The sequence below is a fragment of the Mollisia scopiformis genome (genome assembly GCF_001500285.1).
Source record: "Mollisia scopiformis unplaced genomic scaffold LY89scaffold_9, whole genome shotgun sequence".
Classification (NCBI taxonomy): Eukaryota; Fungi; Ascomycota; class Leotiomycetes; order Helotiales; family Mollisiaceae; genus Mollisia; species Mollisia scopiformis.
Window position 1 is genome coordinate 463551 of NW_017263589.1, and position 22633 is coordinate 486183.

The 22633-nt window shown below is 46.3% G+C and overlaps 8 protein-coding genes across 8 annotated transcripts; 5 read left to right on the plus strand and 3 right to left on the minus strand.

Moving 5' to 3' along the window:
* Positions 1-1117: 1117 nt before the first annotated feature.
* Positions 1118-2509, minus strand: LY89DRAFT_780664 (uncharacterized protein; the record flags this gene model as incomplete). Its single annotated transcript, XM_018222405.1, has 5 exons — positions 1118-1243; positions 1304-1865; positions 1916-1970; positions 2115-2311; positions 2357-2509. 5 exons carry the CDS (start codon positions 2507-2509, stop codon positions 1200-1202), a joined length of 1011 nt encoding a protein of 336 aa, XP_018072982.1. The 3' UTR covers positions 1118-1199.
* A 1005-nt stretch (positions 2510-3514) lies between these two features.
* On the plus strand, positions 3515-3834 carry LY89DRAFT_732181 (uncharacterized protein; the record flags this gene model as incomplete). Its single annotated transcript, XM_018219655.1, has 2 exons — positions 3515-3712; positions 3763-3834. 2 exons carry the CDS (start codon positions 3515-3517, stop codon positions 3832-3834), a joined length of 270 nt encoding a protein of 89 aa, XP_018072983.1.
* A 1132-nt stretch (positions 3835-4966) lies between these two features.
* Positions 4967-5776, plus strand: LY89DRAFT_732182 (uncharacterized protein; the record flags this gene model as incomplete). Its single annotated transcript, XM_018219656.1, has 2 exons — positions 4967-5187; positions 5236-5776. 2 exons carry the CDS (start codon positions 4967-4969, stop codon positions 5774-5776), a joined length of 762 nt encoding a protein of 253 aa, XP_018072984.1.
* Positions 5777-6836: 1060 nt separating this feature from the next.
* On the plus strand, positions 6837-7612 carry LY89DRAFT_582436 (GINS complex, Sld5 component; the record flags this gene model as incomplete). The annotated part of the gene is made up of 2 exons (XM_018209169.1): positions 6837-7003; positions 7048-7612. The coding sequence occupies 2 exons, from the start codon at positions 6837-6839 to the stop codon at positions 7610-7612; spliced, it is 732 nt and encodes a 243-aa protein (XP_018072985.1).
* Positions 7613-8774: 1162 nt separating this feature from the next.
* Positions 8775-10224, plus strand: LY89DRAFT_683549 (uncharacterized protein). The gene has a single exon (XM_018214724.1). The coding sequence runs from the start codon at positions 8903-8905 to the stop codon at positions 10166-10168; it is 1266 nt and encodes a 421-aa protein (XP_018072986.1). The 5' UTR covers positions 8775-8902; the 3' UTR covers positions 10169-10224.
* A 1275-nt stretch (positions 10225-11499) lies between these two features.
* Positions 11500-14249, minus strand: LY89DRAFT_667709 (uncharacterized protein; the record flags this gene model as incomplete). Its single annotated transcript, XM_018212994.1, has 2 exons — positions 11500-13547; positions 13640-14249. The coding sequence occupies 2 exons, from the start codon at positions 14247-14249 to the stop codon at positions 11500-11502; spliced, it is 2658 nt and encodes an 885-aa protein (XP_018072987.1).
* Positions 14250-16511: 2262 nt separating this feature from the next.
* On the minus strand, positions 16512-19356 carry LY89DRAFT_774505 (uncharacterized protein; the record flags this gene model as incomplete). Its single annotated transcript, XM_018221970.1, has 1 exon — positions 16512-19356. One exon carries the CDS (start codon positions 19354-19356, stop codon positions 16660-16662), a length of 2697 nt encoding a protein of 898 aa, XP_018072988.1. The 3' UTR covers positions 16512-16659.
* A 1386-nt stretch (positions 19357-20742) lies between these two features.
* On the plus strand, positions 20743-21510 carry LY89DRAFT_667711 (uncharacterized protein; the record flags this gene model as incomplete). Its single annotated transcript, XM_018212995.1, has 2 exons — positions 20743-21022; positions 21086-21510. 2 exons carry the CDS (start codon positions 20743-20745, stop codon positions 21508-21510), a joined length of 705 nt encoding a protein of 234 aa, XP_018073384.1.
* Between the last annotated feature and the right edge of the window lie 1123 nt (positions 21511-22633).

Sequence of the window (22633 nt, forward strand, 5' to 3'; positions counted from 1 at the left end):
ATCTGATGGAACCTCTTCTGTAGCTTCGAGAAGCATTCCTTCGTGTCAACTGCATGCATGTATGCGGCCGCATAAGTTTGCCAGGTCATGTCGCTTATGGCCACGGCGTTGATCCTTCCTTATCTGTGTCCATCACAGCCGCTTCGCCGTAGACGTAGATTGCTGAATGTCTTTCTATTGACTTGTTGACAGTTAGTTGTTTTCTCTATACCCTTTTTTGTTCTTAGTGGAATATAAATAACCTGTCCAAAGGTATCTTTTTCCAAGCCCATCTGCGCTAATCCCTGGAAAACAGCTGGGAGTTAAGTTATTCAGATGCCGTTTCCGAGATTTTCTACATCAACCTCGAGCTCGGTGACTTTAATCTGATGGCCTGTTCCTTATATTAGCTAGCAATGACTGTGTATTATACGTCTATCTTTTAAGAAAGTCTCTCTCTGTTGCTGAGCTCCATCCATTGTTTCTCTCTACCAACAAGATAAAACTCATAAAGTCATGTTGGCTGAGATCTCATTATTTAATTATTCAACATTCATATGCTTTGAAACATCGTTGATTTGCAGTGAAGTAATCAAATGGTCCACCCTGCATGCAATTCGACAACGATAACATTTGATGGGAGAGCTGCCTTGAAGTCAAAGTCGCCGAGCTGGAGAAAGTAGCAGCGAGGAGATTGATGAGCGTATGAGTCTGCACGATGCAGTTTATTAATTCGGACTAGAGAATTGAGCTTTGAAAGAGCAGGTCAGTAAGTGGATGGAGGAATATGAAGTTTTCGTTAAGCTCTATTCGTAACTGCGGCAAGCACATTTGGGTTTGCTGGGCAAAGTTGAGGCTTCTGTGACGCAGAGGGGACCGAGGATGCAAGTAAGGTGACGCAGAGTCTGAGGTCTGTGGGAACGGTAGAATTACTCGACCATCCTGCTTTGTCTGTTATATATCTCGACAGTACATCACTCAATTTACTCTGCATAGTTGGGAAGGGGCCAGGCCTCTGGACCTCACAGCATCGGTTATCTTTACGTTGACGCTATCTCATACAACGAATAAGGCATAACAAGGAAGTATTCGCGCAAGAACTCAAGAGAACATGTTTCTCATCATCTACCACTTCTGCCTCCACTTCCACTGAAAATAAATAGTTCACCAAAGACCTCTTCTGCGCCCTCTTACCGATCCCTATTTGGATATTGTCGACTTCAACTATAATAAGCTTGATGACCTCCCGGAAGAGAAGGTAGCCCTAGAAAGCCCCAGTCAGCAAACCACCATCGATCACAGTAACAAAAGTCTGAAGACTTACACCCATCAATATTCTCATCCACAACCGCCTTCTGCGTACACTTATTCATGGCCGCATTCCCCTGCGTCTTGGCCGTCGGACAATTCACCACACACGGCGTATCCATCAACTTCTGCAACGCGTCCCCCTTCCACCCAAACACGTAATCCGCATGATTCGCATACCCCGTCGCATCCCCAAAGCTCCACGCAAACGGCTGGCTCCCGTCCGTCGGCCACTCCGCCTTGTTGTTGAACTTGGACGTGTCCCACACCACCTCGAACAACACCTGCGGCATGCGCACCGGGTGCGTCGCCGGACACGGGCCCTGGCTCTCGAAGGTGCCTGAGGATGGGTACGACATGTGCGCCATGTGGTCCGGCGAGTCGAGGTTCACGCCGTCCCAGCAGGTGGGGAAGCGCACGTTGGCCATGATGCCGTACGGGCAGGTGGTGTTGGGCAGGGAGAGGCTTTCGGGGGCCCGCGTGCCCGAATTTTGCATGCAGGTGTAGGTTAGTTGGCGGAAGCGTTCGGCGTCGGCTTTGGTTTTGGCGGTTACGTCGCCGATGAACATGCGGAAGCCCTGGAGTCTGGTTAAGTTGGTGAGAAGAAGAAGAAGAAGTGCTGACTTACGGGTTTGAAAGCTGTTACTTTGGATTTTTGGGCTGTGTCGTAGAGGGCATCGGACCTAGAGACAGAGTGGTCTTAGCAATTTCTTCCGTTTGAGACGTATTGTCATGGCCAAGAAGATGTCGACTTTAAGGACCACGCTTGTCTCTAGACTTGACAGAAGAGACATATCGTTCTCTCTAAATTCCAAAACGTGACTTACATATAATAAACAGTAATCCCACCAACACCACCCGTGATCTGAGACAACTGAGGGACTCGCTTATACGTCCCATTCCTTGCACGGAAATAGAGAACCGCAGTCCAGTAATTCGAGAAGTCCTCTGCCATCGAGCAAGTTGTACAGGTCGACTCTCCTGGCATGTCCTTCTTCGGATCCATCGTAGCATTGAAGGAGTTCTAGAAACATCAGCCTTATCTCCAAGCGATTATTTGCAAACTTACACCTCCAACAATCTGATGTACATGAGAAGACGGAATAAGTCCCGGCTCGACCAAAGGGTCGAGTCTTTGGACAACTAGCTGAGAGCATTGGAAACGCAAGAGTGCACAAGTAAGTGGCGTAAGCGCCAAAAAGAGGAATGTAGTCCACTTCATGTTGGTTTAACGACTGGTTTGCTACTTGTTTCGGAAGCAAGCTTGTATTAGTATCAAAGAGACGAAGCTGGAGGAAATCCGAGAAGGAGGATGTGCGGGCTTTTCATGACTCTGAAAAGCTGGATCACAGATAACCGGCTTCCCAAGACCTGAGCTCAGATCTCGGCTGAGAGTGACAGCGGCAGTGAGTTACCGACTTTGACAAATACATGTCTATAATTGTTGTGAAAAGTGCATGTTCGAACTGCCGACTGAACAGAGTTATTGGCAAGCGCCTGCTCAACGTTGTTAAGCGAATCAAAGGTTCAGAGCAGATTAAGTTTGCCAAGGCTAGTAAATCACTCTTGGTGCAATGGTACTTCGTATCTCAAAACGAGGACTTTCATGAAACATAAGTTTGGCTCAAGCCATCGCCGTTGTGGTTTATCTTTGACGCAACATTTATTAGTCTTTTTCTCGCTTTCTGCATCGAGCAATAATTTCAGAAATAAAGTCTCTTGTCATATAAGTGTTTTCAAAAAGCAGCGTTTGAAGAAATGTATTGTTGATGTGCATTCAAGTCATCTTGAAGTCACAGCTTAAGTCGTAGGAATGCTGACTACAAGTGCCGAAGTAGGCTAAACCTAAGCCTCAGTCTGATAAATGAAATGTCAATCATCGCGACGAAAATAAATGACGATGCGGGGAAGATTTAAAGTTTCCAAGCAGGATCCAAGTGCCGGGGAGGTGGATAAATGAACTCATATTGTGTCGGGAGTGGAGAAAGCCAACTGCACCCCGCATTACAGGACAACATGCTTGGAAAGACTTGTAAATATAGTCCAGTTCGACATCGGAGGCAACTTGTTTATGGAAATGAGTTTATCTATCGCCGGGTAGAATGTCAACCCACGTGGCCACCTTGAAAGATCACTGAAGATAATTGTTCCTTCCTCCGTCACAACATCTTCTACTTTCAAACTCTAAAGTCGTGTTCAACATCAAGCCCCAATACAAAACTTAACAATGCGATTCTCACTTGGAGTTTTCGCCGTCTTCATCATTCCTGCACTCGCAGATGGTCCCTGCGATGTCAATTCCGATTCGTGCAGAGCAGTGATCAACGCAAGCGCCTGCTTCAACGAATTTATGTCTGGTGGGAACAAAGCTTCAATTCTGAATTGTCTCGCTGGTACAGATGGAGCAGCTTCGCCTAAAGACAAAGTAAGGAAGAGTCTATAGTGGGAAAAGAACTATGCTGATTGACTCCTTAGATGTGCGCATGCACTGGATGTGTTGCTCCGGTCATGACGGCGTGGCTTACAAAGAACAATGTTTGCACTTGATGAAATGGTTAGGGCAGACAAGATAAAGTCGATTTGACTTGGGATATTTGCAAGATTGTAAGAACAGAGGTGATAGGATGCTGAGGGAGCGTTTTAAAGTGTACGCGAATTTTGTATGGTACGGCTCCGATTCGGGATTGTCGGGAGATGATAATCTAGATTGGAATTCAATCCTTGACGCATGTGCGCTCCAGTTCTGCTATCAAATGCTTCTTCCGACTAGGAGATGTCTTACAGTATATGTGCCAAAAGCATCCGATGTGATACCTTATGGTATAAATATTTTCTACTCGCAAGTGTTGTTGGCCGTGATAGCCGTCCGCAAGTATGACTATATAATTGTGGGATTTATTCTCTCAGTTAATAACTCGGTACCTTTGGATTTGAATCTGGAAAGTCCTCGGCCACGCTCGAATAATCAAGAGGTTCAGGAAACAGATAGGATTGAACTATGCGAATCGGTCACGTGTAACTTCTTTCCCCCTCTCTACCGTCCACCACCGGAGCCAAAATGAAAGGAACACAGAGTACGATGCTCAATTAAATGTTTTCTAGCACAGTAGCAAGATTCGGAACGAAATCACAAGATCTGTCATGCAAAAATGAGTGAAGTCTGTGCTAATAAAGTGTGCAAAAGTGCTACTAATTCCTATATTCACATTCGCCTTGATCTTCACCCATGATATATTTATTCAACAGCAGTCCAAAAAAACCTGCGGAGACCTGAGGACTGCCTACTAGAGCCTCACCAGGCTGTAAGTCAAAATTTGCCATTTTAAGAACAAGGGTTCGTCAAATAATGAAGCATTGATGAAGAACTACAAAGATCTAATTATATACATAATGAAACCGGCCGAATGCAGCACTACTACTTAAGAAGACCGAAGTAGGTCTAATAAGCTATCTTTGTTGAAACCTCGACGGATTGAGGATTCTTAGCACTAGTCACCAAGTGGAAGCACTTGCTCGAGGAACAAGGAAAAAATCTCTTTAATTCACGTCGCCATGAAAATTCCTCGACCGCTATAAGAGAACTATATTGTTTTCGGCTTGCCGACATATTGACGAGCATCGATTGATGGGGTTTCCGCCTTTGGCATTAATAAATCCTCTTATAAATACAGAACCGACCATGCCTCACGCGTGCAAAGGTGTGCAGCACCACTGCCCAGGAGCGAAAAGGCCGGTAGACGGAGGCGGAGTACATATACCGGCAGGTGGATGCAGGTACAAAACGGTATATTGTAATCCGGGGCAGGGAAGATATTGTGAAACGCATGAATACTATTGTGCGAAGCATGATTGGATTTATATGAAAAATGCAACGTGCAGGGCGTGCGACAAGGAGAAAATGTGAGTATTATCCCAATGTTTCACGATTATATCTAACATTGAGCGTAGCAAGAGGATAGCTGAGTTGAAGAAGCAGAAAGAGGCGGACGATGAGGAAAATAAAAGAGGTCCTTCGAAAAAGAAGAAAGGAAAAGGAAAGGAGAAGGACAAGACGAAGAACACCAAGAAGACAATCAACAAGCAAGAGAAGAACAAGAAGAAAGCAGCTGATGCAAAGAAAGCAGCCACGACTGTCAAGGTTCTGAACCTATGGCTGTCTGGAGAGAAGACAATTGACCTTGAACAGCTGAAGAACTCCCACAGCCACATTGTCTTCACAGACGGATTCAACTCCTTTTCACTAGAACCCATCGTGGTTCTCAACGCTATTGCGCCATTTTTGTATGACCAGGAGGGGCTGAATCTTGCTCAAGTCATCTCGAACAAAACAATGCTGAAAACTAAGCCACAGGCACTGTCTAGATACAACCTTCGGTCGTGTTGCTCAGATGGTTCCGACACTGATACTGAAGAAGACAACTCTAGTGACGACGATTTCCAAAGTGCAACAGATGGAATAGACGGCGAAGACGCTACCACCACCGTTTGAGTAGATACAAGGAGTTTCGGGTCTGGCGTTGGAGTTTGGGTGGAATCTAGGTGTATATAATGTTTAATTTTTTAGAATGAACTTCTTAATATGATATGGCAAAGTTCAAAACCTGAACGGGCATGCAGAAGATACTATCAGAAATTGTGTGCCACTTTCAGTTGGTAATGAGTATGTTCGTTGACTAGGACGGAACCTCATTTGTAATTCCAGGTTGAATTAATGTCTCATAACTCAAGGAATTCCCAGTGATAATTCAGCAGACCAATTGTGTGGATGTCAACGTCGAGAACTTCCGCAACCGGCGAGGTCATCCAGGGACTATTCGCAATGTAACGTCTGACTCAATGCAATGACTTATTAAAGTTGAATGAATTGACGATAATCCGATTCGGGCTAGCTCGCTATCGCTAGGCTTGGGATGTACATAGAAACAAATATGCATTTTCTTGCCGTAAAAAACAGAAAGAGTTGTACTTGAGCAGTAGGGCGGCCGAATGGTCGAGTCCACAACGATAGAAATCGGATTCTCGTTTCCTGCGAAGATGCTTACTCATATATGACTCGCTTGAATCTGTTATCCCCCTAGATACTCTGTGGCTGGTATCTAGGAAAAGGTTTTGCAATTTTTATTGTTTTTCATACGAAAGGGCTACCAAGCTGCGGTTTTGCGGGACAGTAGATAGAAAGCAACCGAGATAGGAAAGAGCACAACAATATCGCTGGAACGTTTAGCCCTAATGTCGGTCCCCATACGATTTTGAGGTGAAATCAAAGAAAAGTTTTGAAGTGCATGAATAGCTGAAATGCTGGAAGGCGCCAAGTAGCAAGGAGGTTGGTAATTTTCTTGGCGAAACTCATTGGTTCTCAGGGAAACTTTAGCGAGATCAATACCTTGCGAAGTAGTGGGGAAGCGCGCATCCAAAGGCGCGAAGTCGCGTCTGCTCACCTGGACTGTTCTACACTTTACTATTTACATGCAATGATCTCGTCGCAGCAAGCCACTCCGCATATACGAAATTGCCTGCTCACTCGTATGTCTGATTAAAACTCTATCACCATGGACATCTCGGACATTCTCCAAGATCTCAACACCCGGCATCTCGACCGCGATCCTTTTGCAGAAAATGGAGATGATTACGGAGAAGACGAACAATCAGGCCAAGCCGACCTTCAAGCCCTGACCAGAGCTTGGGTCAACGAACGCGGCGCTGCAGAACTTTTACCGTATGCCTCTTCCCCATCATTTGGAACCCCACTGACCGCAGCAGCTGGCCTAAAGACGGCCTCGTCGAACGTGCAACCAACCGCATCAAGCAACAAATCGAGCTCGTCGAGACAATGACTGGTGATATGGACCCCAAGACGAATTTCAGCCTCATCATCATCCAGACGGAAGTCGAGCGGTGGAAGTTCCTCATCCGATCCTACCTGCGAGCGCGAATTGCGAAAATCGACAAACACACTCTACATTACTTGTCTACGCCTGCGCTGATGGAAAGGCTGAGCAAGACAGAGGTGGCGTATGCGACGAGATATCAGCAGTTGCTGCATGGGCATTACTTGAGCAGTTTTCTAGGGAGCTTTCCTGCGAATTTGCAGAATCTTAATGATACTGCGGGCGGGATAAGCATGATTGGGGGTCCGGATGAAGAGGCTGGCGTGTTTGTAAGGGGTCTGGGATCGAGAGAGGTTGGTGGGGAAGGGAGCGTAGCAGTGAGAGGTAGAGGAAGGGATGGGGATGGTGAGATTGATGTTCAAAGGGGAGAGGTGGTGATTGCACGATGGTCAGATGTCAGAGATTTGGTTTCGAAGGGAGAGATGGAACTGGTGTGATGGGGAGTACCACATGAAGTGAACGACGAAACATCTGGATTTCGGCTACGAACGAGCTTCTCCGCCAGAAAGCATTTGCTTCACGTTCAAATATATCCTTCCTTCGAATCCATGGATCATACATCGATCTCCAAATCCTCCAGGCCCGAGAGCATCCCCGGATCATGCTACTGGGGGCTAGAAACGAAATAATGCGTCTGTGGATTGAAGAGGATATGAGCCAGCATGGCCATGATCGTTACTTTTCCTGGGGCCAACGAAAGCGTCGAGCTTGACACCAGCTTGCAGTCTCTCTACACAGCTGCCATGGCTTCATGTCAAGTTATGGTCAAGATCCTGCTGGTACACATCGCGAAGAGGGAATCTTTGGATGAGTATGTCAGTCTCGGTCTTGTAGACGACAAGTCGATTGTAACTGTAGCGGAAGCAGACGAGAATAATCGCCCACGTTGTCAAGCTTGGAGGGACGCTTTCGATACAAACGCAACTGAAGTTATTGATATAATCGAGTCGTCAATATCACTTCTCAAGAGTCTCATCAATCCAGCTTCCTTGATTTCGTCTCGAGTGACCTAGGCAGATTGGGAAGAACATACGGTCTGCTGCACTAGTACTACATGTGTTCAGCAATGTTCTACAGGTCCGATAGTACTGCTGCTCCGCACATGCTGATATTTATTGAGCTCCAGACTTTGGAACTGGCGTCGAATGGAAAGCCAACATTAAGTATTGTGAGCCCATTGAAGCCGACAACTTCATCAGCAGTACATGCCCGCGTGTCCCGTTTGGCTGTGTGAAAAGCGGCACGGATTAGTGGAAATGAAAGAATTCCACCATGGTAGATGTGCCACTGATGATGAATGAAAAAATGCTTCGAATCTGCAGCAATTCATAACGAAAATATCACTCTTCAAAGCTTACTCTGAAACCTGCATTATCGCCATGAGACACCGATTTATGGCATTCTTACAGCCATCGGAGGTAGTGCAAAGACAGCTGAGGATATCGCGGGGATAGTAAGCACCTTGCATGCACACTAGCAACTAAGCAACCATTTGATTGCCAGCTTTCCCAATCGCCATACGAGGAGAATTAAGCGAATGTTGGACCCTTACGAAGCCTTGTCCTTGTCATCGTATATCTACTAGCATCTTGGCTTGCATGCATGTTTGCGGTGTGGATAAGCCCAACTCAAACTGTCTTCTTTTGACCTGCTTTCAACCTCGACATTCATTCTTCAAAGCTGTCGAGACGCTCAATTCGACTTTTCATCGTTCAAGACGAGCAAAGATGTCACGCCCAACATCAGCCACCGAGGTCGAGCCAACGAATTCTTCAGTAGCCCCCTCAGACTACAATCACAATGCCAGGAGGGGTTCCGTGGCCTCGAGAATGGTGCGCAGTGCTGGAGAGACATTTGCTCAGTCAAGACCACCCGTAGGAATGTTCCACGCATTTGGTTCAGTCGGCTCAAACATTCCCACGCTGAACGATATCCAATCTGGAAAGTTTGGAGATGATGGATGGTCAGGTCCAGGGCAGAGACGGCACAGCAACGCACGCCGCGATTCAGATCTTCACGTCCTCGCACTCCACCGCCCACAAACCCTGGAGCCCATCCCGGAACCAAAGAAAACGGCCGCCGTAGTAGACGAAAAGAAAGAAGGCGGCCAAATCGAAACTATCTTCTCGACCCAAACAGAAGATAACTCGATTCTCGCTCCTCACGATCCAAACGTGCCGTATGCAAACGGGTATCAATTCCCGCCCAAACACACCAAAAAACAAGCCCTCATCATCGGCGCCAAAGGAGCATGGAAATTCGTCACAACCCCCTTTGGCTTCTTGCTCACGATCTACGCACTCAACATCGTGGCCTGGGGCGGAATGCTATTCCTGATCCTGATCCGCGCAACGCCAGCTATGGCCCATCCAAACTACAACTCCTGGCAAAGCGGCGCAAAGACCTGGCTCGAGATCGATTCTCAGATCCTGAACGCTTTGTTCTGCGTCACGGGTCTGGGACTCATTCCTTGGCGCTTCAGGGACTTTTATTATCTGCTGAAGTGGAGGTATGGGAAGGACCCGAACGCGTTGAGGAGGTTGGCTGGTATCCATAATAATTGGTTCCGTTTGGAAGGGTCGCAGAATTTGGATGTGCTTTTTGATCCAACCAAAGATCCTATTCCTGAGGGCGTCGATGAGATGTGTCTCGCGCTCCCAGTAGCGTTGAGTCCTGGTCCTCCGTTGACTGGCGAGAGGGCAAGTCCTTCGACGTACTGGAAGTTGGATTTTGTGATCTGGGCGTTTGTTTGGAATACGTTGTTGCAGATTGTGCTGTGTGGGTTGATGTGGGGTTTGAATAAGTATAATCGTCCTAGTTGGAGTGTAGGTTTGTTTATCTCGCTGGCTTGTATTGTGGCTAGTGCCGGTGGGTGGGTTATCTTTAAGGATGGGAAAAAGGTTAAGAAGGTTGAGGGGGTGCCGGTTAGTGAGGATGATAAGAAGATTTTGGAGGAGATGAGGAAGAGGGAGAGGGATAGTGGGTCGGTGTGAGGGGACGGGATGGATGCTTGGAGTTTGGTGGCTTTGCTCAGGCATGTTCTTGGTTGATACAAAATGAATTTGTCTGGCATGCAACTCGTATTTTCTCTCATAGAAGTGATATGTATGCAAGTAATGGAAATATTGGTAAGACTAGGCCGTAAGGCCGTAAAAACTATCTTAATTGCACCAACTTTGCTATTTATTTGCGCTTATTGCGCGAAATGCGCTACCAGCGCGGAGCTCTTTCTTCGTCCTCTCAGGATGATCAGTAATGACTAGGTAAGTAGGCATTTGAGAAACAACACCTATTAAACAAGAACCTCCCTCCTTTTAGGAGCGTAGTACGACTCGTGTCTCTATTATCGCAACAATTCAAGTTCGAACTTCAGGAGTATGGTAAGATCTTACATGTGAAAATAAGCTTTCAGCCCTGGAGATACAGGGCAGGCTTCAGCGTCAGCGTCCCAGTGCTCACACCAAATAACTTCCTAGATTAGTAATCACAACCTAAATCAAACCCATTCTCCAGCTTATTCACCTCAAACTTCACCCCACGCCACATTGCTGACTCCCAAATTCTCTATTCGTCGCCGTATTCACTGTATCCTGATTTGATGTGCTGAGTTTTATGCTGTCCCGATTGATTGTCTCGACCACGCCTGGAAAGAAGGTGGCGATAGCCGGCTCGGCTCGGGCGCACGAAGAACGCGATGGCTTGATGACTTCACGACGACAGTATGCTTGCTTGCTTACGTCGAAAGACATTTCCGACGTCACAGGTATACGTCCGTACTGCCGCATTTGAGTAGGTTGCTCAGTGAAGAATGGTCACGGTGTCTGTGGAGGCCGAAGATGCCGTGCGAAGGCGAGGGCCGGATGCGAGGGAGTGACTGTACTTCGTCTTTTGTTGTAATGTGGATTTAAAAGAGATGAGAGACAAAATTCTGGGAACTCCTTCCTGTCAGTCAACGGGATGATTCAATTCACGACAATCTTCACGTACCTTTTGCTCGTCTTCTCGGTTCCGGTCATCTTTTTCAGTACGAGAGCTGCTATGCAGCCGATTGTGCCTCGAGTACTGGAGAGCAATGCTACGTTCTTTGTTGAGGATGTGAGGGGTTATGGGTCTAGGATGCAGAGGGTTCAAGTGTAGGTTAGGGAGAGTCGAAGATGACTTGCTCAAAAAAGTTAAGGTATGAATAGGAGATTTGAGGGATTGGGGAGTTTGCTAATGTCTCAAAGATCCTTGGACAATGATCGATGGATTGACTAAAACATGCTCATATTTTGATTATCACTACATTATCTGCCCCTTTTCACACGATTCGAGATCGATTGGCCTAATCTTCCATAGAAGCAAGTACATCAAAAGGTTCCACCTTCGCTTCCCGATTTCCATTCTGCAAAAAGTCCTCGATAGTCTCTGATGCAACAACAAACACTGGCTTTTTCCTGATCCCTTCGGTTGAGTTGGCTGTCCATCCTTTATGTGCTTGCATAGTCTGTAACTCGTCCAGGATCTCCAGGACAATGATATGATTACATATTGGAATCACTCCGCCACCAATTTCCTCCAATTCTTGCTGAGGAGCACCGGCCAATGATTTTGAATTGGACCTGATTGTCTGGAACAGCGCATTGCATGATCTTACGAGACTGATCATGTCAAACTGAAGAGCAGCGATACTTTCTTGCATTCGGTCCCTTAGGTCTATCAACAGCTCGCCGTGATTTGGATCTGATCTCTTTGTCACCTCCGATTTCTGGCTTCTCCGCACATTGAAAAGAAGCTTCTCGCCACTATCATGACCGGCAAAGTACCCTTGCAGGTGTTTAGACATGTCTAGTGCTTCTATGGAGACCTTTTGCTTGCGAACGATGGCTAAAAAGTTTGGATTGTGACGGTTCGTTGGTGATAGATATTTCAGTGGAACCCCAAGCAAGACCAAAAAACGAGTAGCACACTGCTTTAGGGTGGTTGGCAGTGATCCGTTGAAGACCCGGCTTATATTGGCTCCAATGGCTTGGTCCATGAGTGGCCATCGACTATACACTTTCTTTGATAGCTGCAAAGCGTTATATAGATGAGCCATCGTCGTAAAGGAAAGGAAGTCATTCGCCAAGTTCGTCCCTATCTGATGCAATTCGACATCCATTCTCAACGATTCGAGACCTGAGTAGACGGGCTGATGGCGGAATAGGAACAATGGGTCAGGAGACGGAACAAGCTTTTTCGGTTCAACGCCAAGTTCCTCCAAGTAAGCCATGACGTCTGGGCTCCAGTTGTCAAAGTCTTCGCTGAAGGACTCTCTCCGCTCAATATGTTTGTAGAGGACCAAATCTGGTCTCTTGATCACCGTGTTGACTCGCCAGGAAAGTAAGACAGCGGCGTTGACAGCATCAACATGTCCCCATGTGGCGAGTAACTCATGATCATCCTGCTCGATCCTGCTTTGGGAATTCTCCACATCGGTCGTCCAGGTAATCCCGAGACGAGCATCCGCTCTACTTGCTGTGGTAAGAAGATCCTCGTAGAATTCATGTCCTCTGTCATATCCAACCACATCCAAGATATCCAATAGTGCACGAGCCGCGACTACCTGTGAGATCTTGAGTTCACCAGGTTCGCGTGCCTCGTCCAACGCTTTCGTAATTTCATCATGGACTGGTTCTGACCGGCATTCTTGCAGCTTTGATTGGTCGAGCGTATCGGATCGTCGTGCATCTTCCATTGCTTTTCTCCTCGCCACTGGAACCTTATTGATCTCAATATCCAGCATGATTAGCGACAGTCTCTCGTCTTCGATAGATGTATTGCTCCCCATAGGTATCAATTCGGGTTCTTTTCCGTAGAAAAACATGATTGGCATGACCATTGGAGATAAATTGCCAGTGAATGTGATCATGGTATGACACTTCTCGAGTGAGTGGAAGATGTATGTCAGTACAAAATCGTCCATAGTCATTGTGCTTTCTTGGGTCTCGGGTCGACGGTCCAGACTTGTTCCAGGCCCTTCTCCATTACCTGCGCTGTCTTCATCTCCTCCCGTATTCAACACTTTGCCCAAGCCCTCTTCTACATCTTTCATGGCTTCTGCGGAAGAGGGCACCTTCGCCGGTGACCTGGTTTCAAAGAAGCGGACGGGGTAAATCGTCGAGGTAATGGATGTGTAAGTACATCCTCCAACACTTGGAAATTGTTGAACGAGCTCGCGTTCCGCCTTAGCCACAAGCTCCAATGCAACATTGGTTATCAGAGCGGCGACTTTATAGTTCAGTTTGCCGTCGGCCACTAGAATCCATGTCTCCACTATGATTCCCCGCAGGACGTGTATATCTTCGTAGAAACAGAAGACGGTTAACGGAAGGTCGGCATCGGCGTCGATTTCTAGTCAACGGTATGAAGACTGGGTTTAGTCTGAGCGGTGACGGATGGGAGAGTGTTGTAAGTATCCTCGTCAATTTCGTGGACTTCCAGACTTTCGAATTGACTGTTGATATTATCAGCCATCTCATCAGCAACTGATGCATTCCGAGTCTTGGTGATCTTCGGCATCTCAAAGCAAGGCTTCAAGATATCAAATGCCTCTTCCAAGACCCGAATGAAGTGCTCGTGGCTTTGATTTCTCTTGCCCAGATCACCGACCGAATGCTTATCTTCTGCAACGACAGTGGTAAACCATTGTGTACATCTCTTCCGTGCTTGGATAGCCTGCCTCAATAGGGTTTGGATGTAGAGCGGGACTGATATCTTCATCGGCGAAGCCACGATAATCTTGGCTTGCTTTAAGACCTGCGCGGTGGAAATGACTTGTCGCTGCTTGGTCTTGGCCTCAAGCTTTGCTTCCTTCTCGGCCTTAGCATTCGCCTCTCCCTTGGCTTGTGCTTCCTTTCGCGCTTTGCCTTTCAATTTTCCAGTAGCGGCGATGGGCTCGACCTTGGCCTTTGTGATAGTAATGGGCTCGTTCTCATCGGCGACGAATGGGGTCTTGTGGCCACATGATATAGCTGTCGCGTTCAGCCATGAAACGAAGGTGTTTGTGTCTGTCTTGTATCGAACGTAGCTAGCGGCCAAATTGGTTGGTAGCATGTTGGAGTTTGAGTTGAGAGAGGGAGCCAAAGAGGTTGGTTGTTGTTGTTGTTTCGAGGTTGAAAAGAAAAATCTGGACGCAGAAAGCTCTTTCATACCCGATGATTGACAAGGCTACATTGAAGCTCGTTCGCTAGTTGCGTTGAGAATAGTGCATGGCTCTCTTATACCCGATGATTGACAAGACTACATTGAAGCTCGTTCGCTAGTTGCGTTGAGAATAGTGCATGGCTCTCTTATACCCGATGATTGACAAGACTACATTGAAGCTCGTTCGCTAGTTGCGTTGAGAATAGTGCATGGCTCTCTTATACCCGATGATTGACAAGACTACATTGAAGCTCGTTCGCTAGTTGCGTTCAGAATAGTGCATGGCTCGCTCAATTGGTTCTTTAGCGCAAGCTAAAGAGTGTTGTTATGTGTTCTAGTCCATACTTGAACACCTGCTGTTTATGAACTGACCCCCCGCTATTCATGAATGGTGGAGGGTTTATGTGTTCTAGTCCATACGTGAACACCTGCTATTTATGGACTTTACCCCCACCATTCATGAATGGCGGGGTGTTTATGTATGGCACCCTTAGTTTATCAACTAGCTTTGCCATTTATAAAGAATTAGAGCATATCGAGCTAGCCATGGCTAAACAACGCCACTAATAAACAACCCGGGAATAAAGCCTTAGTCTTAGCACTTTCAGCACTTTCAGCACCTCTAGCACTTCTAGCATAGCAACAAAGCATAGCACTAATATTTATTGCTTTATTACACTTCACAGCTCGAGCATAAAATTCTAAGTAGTGGGATAGAGATGATGAAAGACTAAAGTATTGGAGATGCTGGAGGTGTTGGAGGTGCTGAGGTGCTGAAATGCTGGAGGTGCTGAAAGTATTAAGACTAGGGCTTTATTCCCGGGCTGTTTATTAGTGGCGCCGTTCACTTATGGCAGGCCCTGCTATTTATGAATAGCAGGGCCAGTTTATAAACAAGGGGTGCCATATATAAACACCCCGCTATTCATGAATGGCATATGCTTGGTGAATGGCGGGGGCCCGTTCGTAAACAGCAATTGTTGGCGTATGGACTAGAATATATGCATAGTTTGCTCTTAGTTTGTGAATGGAGTAGCAATACATAAACACTTGTGTTTAGCGCAAGAGTTTATGAATGGCGAGGTGCTAGCCGGGAATAGCACTTTAATACTTCAACACTTTATCACCCCAGCCCTCCAGCACTCCAGCACCTCAGTATAGCAACAAGGCATAGCATTTATGCTACTGCATTACTAACTTTAAAACTCTAAGCACTTTAAGTCTCTGGGAATTTAAGACTGAAGTGCTGGAGTGCTAAGGTGCTAAGGTGCTGAAGTGTTGTACGGTTAAAATTAGGGCCTGTCACGACTCTCTCCTTACCCTGGTAAGGTCACGTGGGTTGGTATGGTGAATGAAGTAAGATAAGGCAATGATATTGTAGTTAGGAAAACTTAATCAAGTTGAGCACGAAGCTCCTATCTAACGGGTGACAACCCAGGGTTATATAGAACTTGAGTGTCGTGGAGTAAAACCCCTCCTGGAGTTTTACTGTACCTTGGAGTTTTACGGGAGAGTAAAACTCCATCACGTGACCCACCGTGCGGCCTGAGGCCCACTAGTCCCGTGATCGTGACAGGGCCTTATTTTCGGCCTGTTTATTAATAGCGTTGTTCACGAATGGCGGGCCTTGCTATTCATGAATAGCAGGTGTAGTTTATAAACTAGGGGTGCCATACATACACCCCGCTATTTATGAATAGCGGGTTAAAGTTTGTAAACAGCAAGTTGTCACAGCGCCGGCTGTTACGGATCACCTGAGCCCATCGCCTGAGCCAATCGCCTGTCCTAATCGCCTGTGACAGAGGCCAGGCCGGGAATGGTGGCGTTCCCGAGCTTTAAGCCTAATGGGGCTTAGCTCCTCACCTGACATCCCCTTACTTCTGACATGTATATGTATATAGATCTCTCCTCCTCTCCTTTCTTCTCTCCTTAGCTTTAGATTCTAAATGAATAGCCCGACGTTGCGTCGCCACCTCACACCATCGTCACAGTGCTGTCACACAAGTGTTTGCTTATAGACTAAAATATGTGTTTTGATTTCCTATGTCTGGATTTTAAGCATTAATGTCTGCTATTGTCCACTTTTGTACTATACTTTGTCTCAAAAACTCGCATTGACTTAGATATGCTGACATTGCCGCAAATGATAAAGCTTTTTCCATCGGGTGCGAACATACTCATAGTCACAGTTAGGTTACCCGACGACTCATCGGGTAACCTAGGTGTGAGACTCAAAGCTTTACACAAAGGACCAACCTTGATCAGCGCAGAGGGTATCCCAGTCGCTGTACTTCCCTCACGACACATCTACAAACAAGCTTCATCGCTTCAGGGCGGCAATCTTTTCCATATTCTTTTTGATACTTTTTACCGGCGGCCGATTGGCTGCCTCTTTAACGTTGCTTATGACATCTAGGGGTACAACCTGTTGTGGTGAAGCGGCATGCTTGATGAACTCTTGCAACATCTTTGCAGTATGAGTTATCATCTCGTGGCTTTTCCCAGCAACGTCGAAAATTTCCAACTCGTCTTGCAGTCCACTAAAAAGTTTGTTGCCTGTGTATATGCTGAAGACAAAGTGGTACCGGCCTTTATTCGATCCTTCCTCTATTCCGAGGTTGATGTTGCATTCTTTCCGGATATCAGCCAGCAGTGTTGTACATTTCCTTGTCAGATCAATCATGTCAAGATCAAGAAGTGGCAACATCTTCTCCACTGAGTCTCTTAGCGTCGAAATTGGATCTTTAGTTCTGCTGCTCTTTTTGTTTGCCTGTTCATGCCCCCAGACCCTGTGCAGTAAGATTTCGCTGCTTATGTTGTTGTTGAAGTAGTCACTTAGCTGTGTCGAGGCATAATTTGGCTTCAGCAACGAACAGAGAAATTTCTGCATCTGAGCTAGACTTGGAGAGTCCTTGCGACTTCCTGGTGCAAATGCTGTGGCTGGAGTTCCAGTGCGAAGCTGCCATCTCCTGAAGATCTGTTCATTCGAGGTTGGCAAGCTGCCATTAAATAATTCTGAAATATGAGCCTCAATGACCCTGTCCAATAGTGGCCATGCTTGGTCTACAAGCCCATTCTGTTTGAAAGCATTGTATACATGGGCTATAGTCAGGATCGAAGCATGAGTATTGGCCACTCCTATCCCAAGTTTATTCATATCAACCTTAAGCTTCAACTCCTCGAGGCTGCAATACATGGGCAGACATGTATAAATAGAATCTGGTGTGGGATCACTAGGTATCTGTGTTTGATTCCACCAGACTGGCCTGGGTGTTGAAGGCACATTCTGACATTTGTCCAGAGTGGATGGGTCGTCGATCCATAATTGCTTCGTATTAACGAAGAAAGGGGCCTCAATATTATTCTTCAGGTGACGGCGTAGCTTGTTGGCCTTGTCCCATATATCATCGTTGATAAATGTTAGTTGCTGCTTTTCCCGAACCTTCAGAAATTCTACTTGAAGTTCTTGTTTCGACAATCGACTATCTCCTTTCCAGTCCATCTGGAGCGATGAAATGGTTGCCGCAGCAGAATGTAGTAATTCTGCATAAGGCTTTGCTCCAAGAACAAAGTTTTCGGCAAGCAAGTATTTAAGATCCATAAGGATCCGAGCCTGGTAAACTGCAGAGATTGTGACTCTGGATTCAGAAAGTACGCTCTGAAGACATGTTGTCGTGTTGTCAGCAAATGGAGGCTGGGAATCGGACACCTTTTCCAAATATCCTGACTTTCTTGCTGCTTGCGTCATCTTCTCCGTTTCTTCCAAGGTAATCTTCAGCTTTAGGTCAAGCATGATATTGGATATCGCAACGTCCTCCAACGGCCACCACTTGTTCTCTGGCTTTAGATGTGGTTCGGAGTGGAAACGCCAGTTCAGAAATGGTACTGATGCGAAGCCCACGGTATTGTTCATGAATCTCCTCGCTTTGTCCAGTATCAGGAACATATTTGTGAAGAAATAGTCATCGGGTTCCGAGCTCAGCACCGTCGAGTCATTTGTGCCCTGTCTCTCATGTTCCTTGACCGTTGCATTGTCGTTCTTATTCGTATTTGAATCATTCCCAAAGCCCACTTCATCAGGTTGAAGCTTGAAAGAGCGGACCGGGTGGATCATGGAGACAATGTCGTGGTACGGTGCTTTACCGAAACGTTCTGGATCCAGGTCAATGAGGACTTGCTCTGCAGTTTGGACGCGCTCCATGCATATGTTGGTGATCATACAAGCCGTTCTTTGATCTAGTTTTGCTTCCGTGACGTCCTTCCATGTTTGTTTGAGGAAATATGATAGAGTGTGCAAGTCTTGGAAGAAACAATACACTCTGAATTGCATATTGGCATCTTGGTCAATTGCAACCTCTTGCGTCTGCGATTGACTCTGCGAACTGGTGCCGACGCCGACTGAAGGGAGTGCATCATATTCTTGCATGTTGGTATCCTCCACTTCTAAGCCATGGAATCGGTTGATGATATTTTTATCCAATTCATCCTGTGCTTCCTCAACAAGAGATGCTGGCGATGGCTTCATGACCTCAAAGGAAGGCTTGAGAATGTCATGGATTCTGTCTAGGACCTTGATGAAGTACTCATGGTTACTGTTGCTCTTCTCGATGTCAACCGCTGACTTGCGATTTTGCAATGTGTCCACCCTTTCCCGAAACCATGCTGTACAAGTCTTTCGTGCATCAATGGCTTCCTGAAGGTGTCTTTGAGTAGCCAAGGGTACCTTGATATGCTTGTCCGAGTTTGCGATAGCTTTTGCCTGCTTTACAAGCTCGATGATGGGAAGTGGATGTTGCGGCAAGACGTCTGGATTGTCTTTCTGTTTTGCTTCTTTGCGAGCCTTACCCTTCTTGCGGCCGCCGAGCGGGGTATTGATGCTGACATCGACTGTGATAGCAAGTGCAGGGTCGATGTACTGGTATCCACACTTGACGGCTGTATCGTAGAGGTAGGAGATAAAGGAGTCCGTATCCCCCTTGTACCGTTCATAAGTGCTGAATAAATTTCCTGGTAGCATCTTGTACACAATTGGAAAGACAGGTGTTCCTCGAGAGGAGATGCTATGCGGATGTCAAAAGCAAATTGTGATCTCGAGATGATTCTGCGAGGAAGGTTGATGCGGGATAGAGATTGAGAAAATCCATAGCTTTTATTAGCGTGTGCCTTGTCAATAAGACTCGTCTGTTGAAGCCAATCCTGATGCTCTGCTATTTCTCTTATCGATAACGTTGTATACCGAGGCCAGGACGAGAATTCAGTCCTTCTTGGTTTCAATAGGGACTATCCAGGAGCTATCCAGGAGGCCTGGCCCAGCACTCGAGTGCCAGTGTTCAACACTGTGAGAATTGAAATTTCTCTCAGTTAATTGCACGTCTACTTTGAGTATCCTACAAATCTCTTTGTATCATACAAAGCGTAGAGCTGCTATCATCTGTATTGACTCTGCCTTTAGTTATATAGTTTTTCATATCCGTCAATTCAAGAGCGCCATTCTATGCCGATATTGAGGTCTCAAATGGCACTATCATCGTCTGAAGTTTGGGCCTTGAATTGGGCGTTGTCTATTCAAAATTTAACTCTCAATCTCTGTACTTCTAGTTTCGTATACAGGTACACTTAACTTGATAACTTGCAGCAGCTAAAGAGCGCTGCCACTTGCCCCACCTTGTTGATCCTATGTCCAGTATCTCTAGGGTAGCTTTTGAATATGTATCACGGCACCGAGTAGTACGACATAGATCCAATTTGGACACTGCCTTTATGTCTCATGCTCAATCCGGTTCAATGACAATGATAACTCAAGAGAATTGGATTTGGTGTACCACATAAGTCTAACTTTCTTTATGTGCTCGGGTGTTGTGGATGGAAAAGTCTGCTAGTTCAGAAGCATATCAGAATACTTTTCTATATAATTAGTTTTCAGGCTTGTTGGTAGAGTGCAAGTTTGTTGGTAACCGTTTTGTGAAGGCAATTCGAGTGCTGATGATGCTTATGTGCTATTTGGCTCGCAGCAGTTTCGTTTCTACCAAACATGGAAAGATTGTAGTTTTCGTAAGTCTAAACATCAAACAATGTAGTTCACTCCTTTGAAGAAGTCGATTTATGACATTGTGGACCCGATAATTTCCCACACTTTTCTCAATTCAGAATGTTCATGCCATCCTCGGGCGATATGTCCTGCATAGTAACAGTACATACGGGCTCCTAATGTTCTGCCAAGGCGGTGGGACATTTACAAATTCACTTTCACAGCACGCGTCTTTACTTCAACTTCAAGTCGGACAAGCGATGGGGTGAATTTCCTCTCCCGAAAGATTTTCTCCAACCGTGTTCAATATCCCCGCTTTCTCAGTTGTCCCACAACACCACCACCGTTATAACACCAAGAACGTCCAGCTCCATCATGATCTTCAAAGGGCTCAAAGAGTCGTTCCGCACGCGTCGCAGTCGGTCCCGCCCGCCTTCTGCTCTTCCCACGTTTAATATGGAGCGAGCCAGTGAAGGAGATCGATTTGAGAGAGAAGAGCGAATAGACAGACTTCAAGAGACCATGAATGTCTTCAGCCGTCTAGGTCACTCGATCTCAAGCAAGAACATCAAATTGCCTCCAATCCCCAGCTTCAAGCCACTCAATTTGTCCAATCTGGACATTTTCAAGAGCAAAGATGATCCCGTGTCCGATGGTATGTTTACCTTACGCGTTGCGTGAACAATTGAAGGACTTTACTAATCGAGTTGCCTTACAGTCCCTGCCGAGATTCGACGCAAGCCATGCCCCGTCAATCCTGAAGCTTTCGATACTGCAACCTTAAGTCCCTCAATGACACCAGCCGAGATTCTCCACCACAAATTCCGAGCCTTCGATCCGTGCGCACCTGTCACCAATCCATTACTCCATATGCGTGCACGAGAAGCGTTGAAGCGCCGTTACGAGAGCAAGTTCACCATCGATTTCGACCCACCAGCTGGCATTACGGCTCGAGAGTACAACTTCATGTGGTGCGATGAGGGGGAGTTGGACTTGAAGGTTTTACAGGACATTGTGTGGGTTAGAGAACGATATGCTCAGGCGAGAAAGGGAGAGCCTACTGATGAAGATGTTATTCGTTGGTATGATGCAGAGAGGTTTGACGTTGGGACTGAGTCGGTTACTGAAGGGAGTTTCCGTTAACGGTCACGATTGTGGAGACGGTTGGCACCTTTAGAGTTGAGATTGGCTTTTGTGTTTGTTTGTTGGATGTATGATGACTTTGATGTGGGTTTTACGATAACGTCCTCGGGGAGATGGGACATCTGGAATTTGAGGTTTTCATGTTTGAGGTTCCCTTTTTAAGCGAGCTTGAGAGGATGGAAATGGAGTGCTTGCTGCTACATCATGGTACTGGAGGTTACAGTCGATAAAGACTAGAGCTGAATACCAAACATGTATACCATCCACCATCCATCACTCATTTTTCCTCGTTGAGGGAAATAGAAGTTGAACAGGACGATGCAATCACGTGATCCTTTCTAGCTGCCATTTTCTTCGTTGTCAAGTTGGCATGTAGCAAGCGTGAAAACGCTCTAGAATCAACCGAGAGGTTTTCCTTAAGTTAAGTCCATGCATCGGTCGTCTTCTGACCCTCTCATGCATCTACATTGAAAGCAGCAGTTTCTGTGGAAGGAAGCCTGCATGATTCTGGTTTGAGCTCTGTTTGCATGCATAAAATGAAAGGAGAATATGGCATACAACGAAGGATGTCTGACGCATACTGGAGACTTGCAGACTCCGTTTGGCAGTCTCCTGCCCCTCTTTCATCCTTGTTCCTTCAGTTTCCAATTTCTTTCTCTTTCCCTCCGTCTCACCTACACTCAGATTTCCATCTCATAAGAGTGTCTCGGAGTCAATATCATGGCCAAGAAGAAGAATGAGAAGATGGGCAACTCTACTTCCAACACGGTTGATACGATGACTTTAGCCTTGGCTCAGACCACCATGGAAGACAAGCTCCCCTTTCAGCCAGAACCGCCCAAGCTCACGAAGAAGACTATCGTTGGAGAGTTCGATCGCTATTTCGGCAACGTTAGCAAGTTGGACAATTGGCAACGCTTGTGTCGAGACATTGGAATCAAGGATGATCTGCCAAGTATCAAGAAGTGTCGTTTGGTGAGTTGAGCTTCTACCTATTTCCCCTCACCGCTTTGTATACGGAACAACAATTAATCGCTTACTTACGAACATGGGGACAAAAGTCCGTGCGTTCAGGCTGTAGAACCTCGAAATTAAAACTCTTCACATTAGGACTAAACTATCA

Excerpts from the sequence above, each read along its gene's own strand:
- LY89DRAFT_683549 (XM_018214724.1), top strand. The coding sequence starts at position 8,903 with ATGTCACGCCCAACATCAGCCACCGAGGTCGAGCCAACGAATTCTTCA.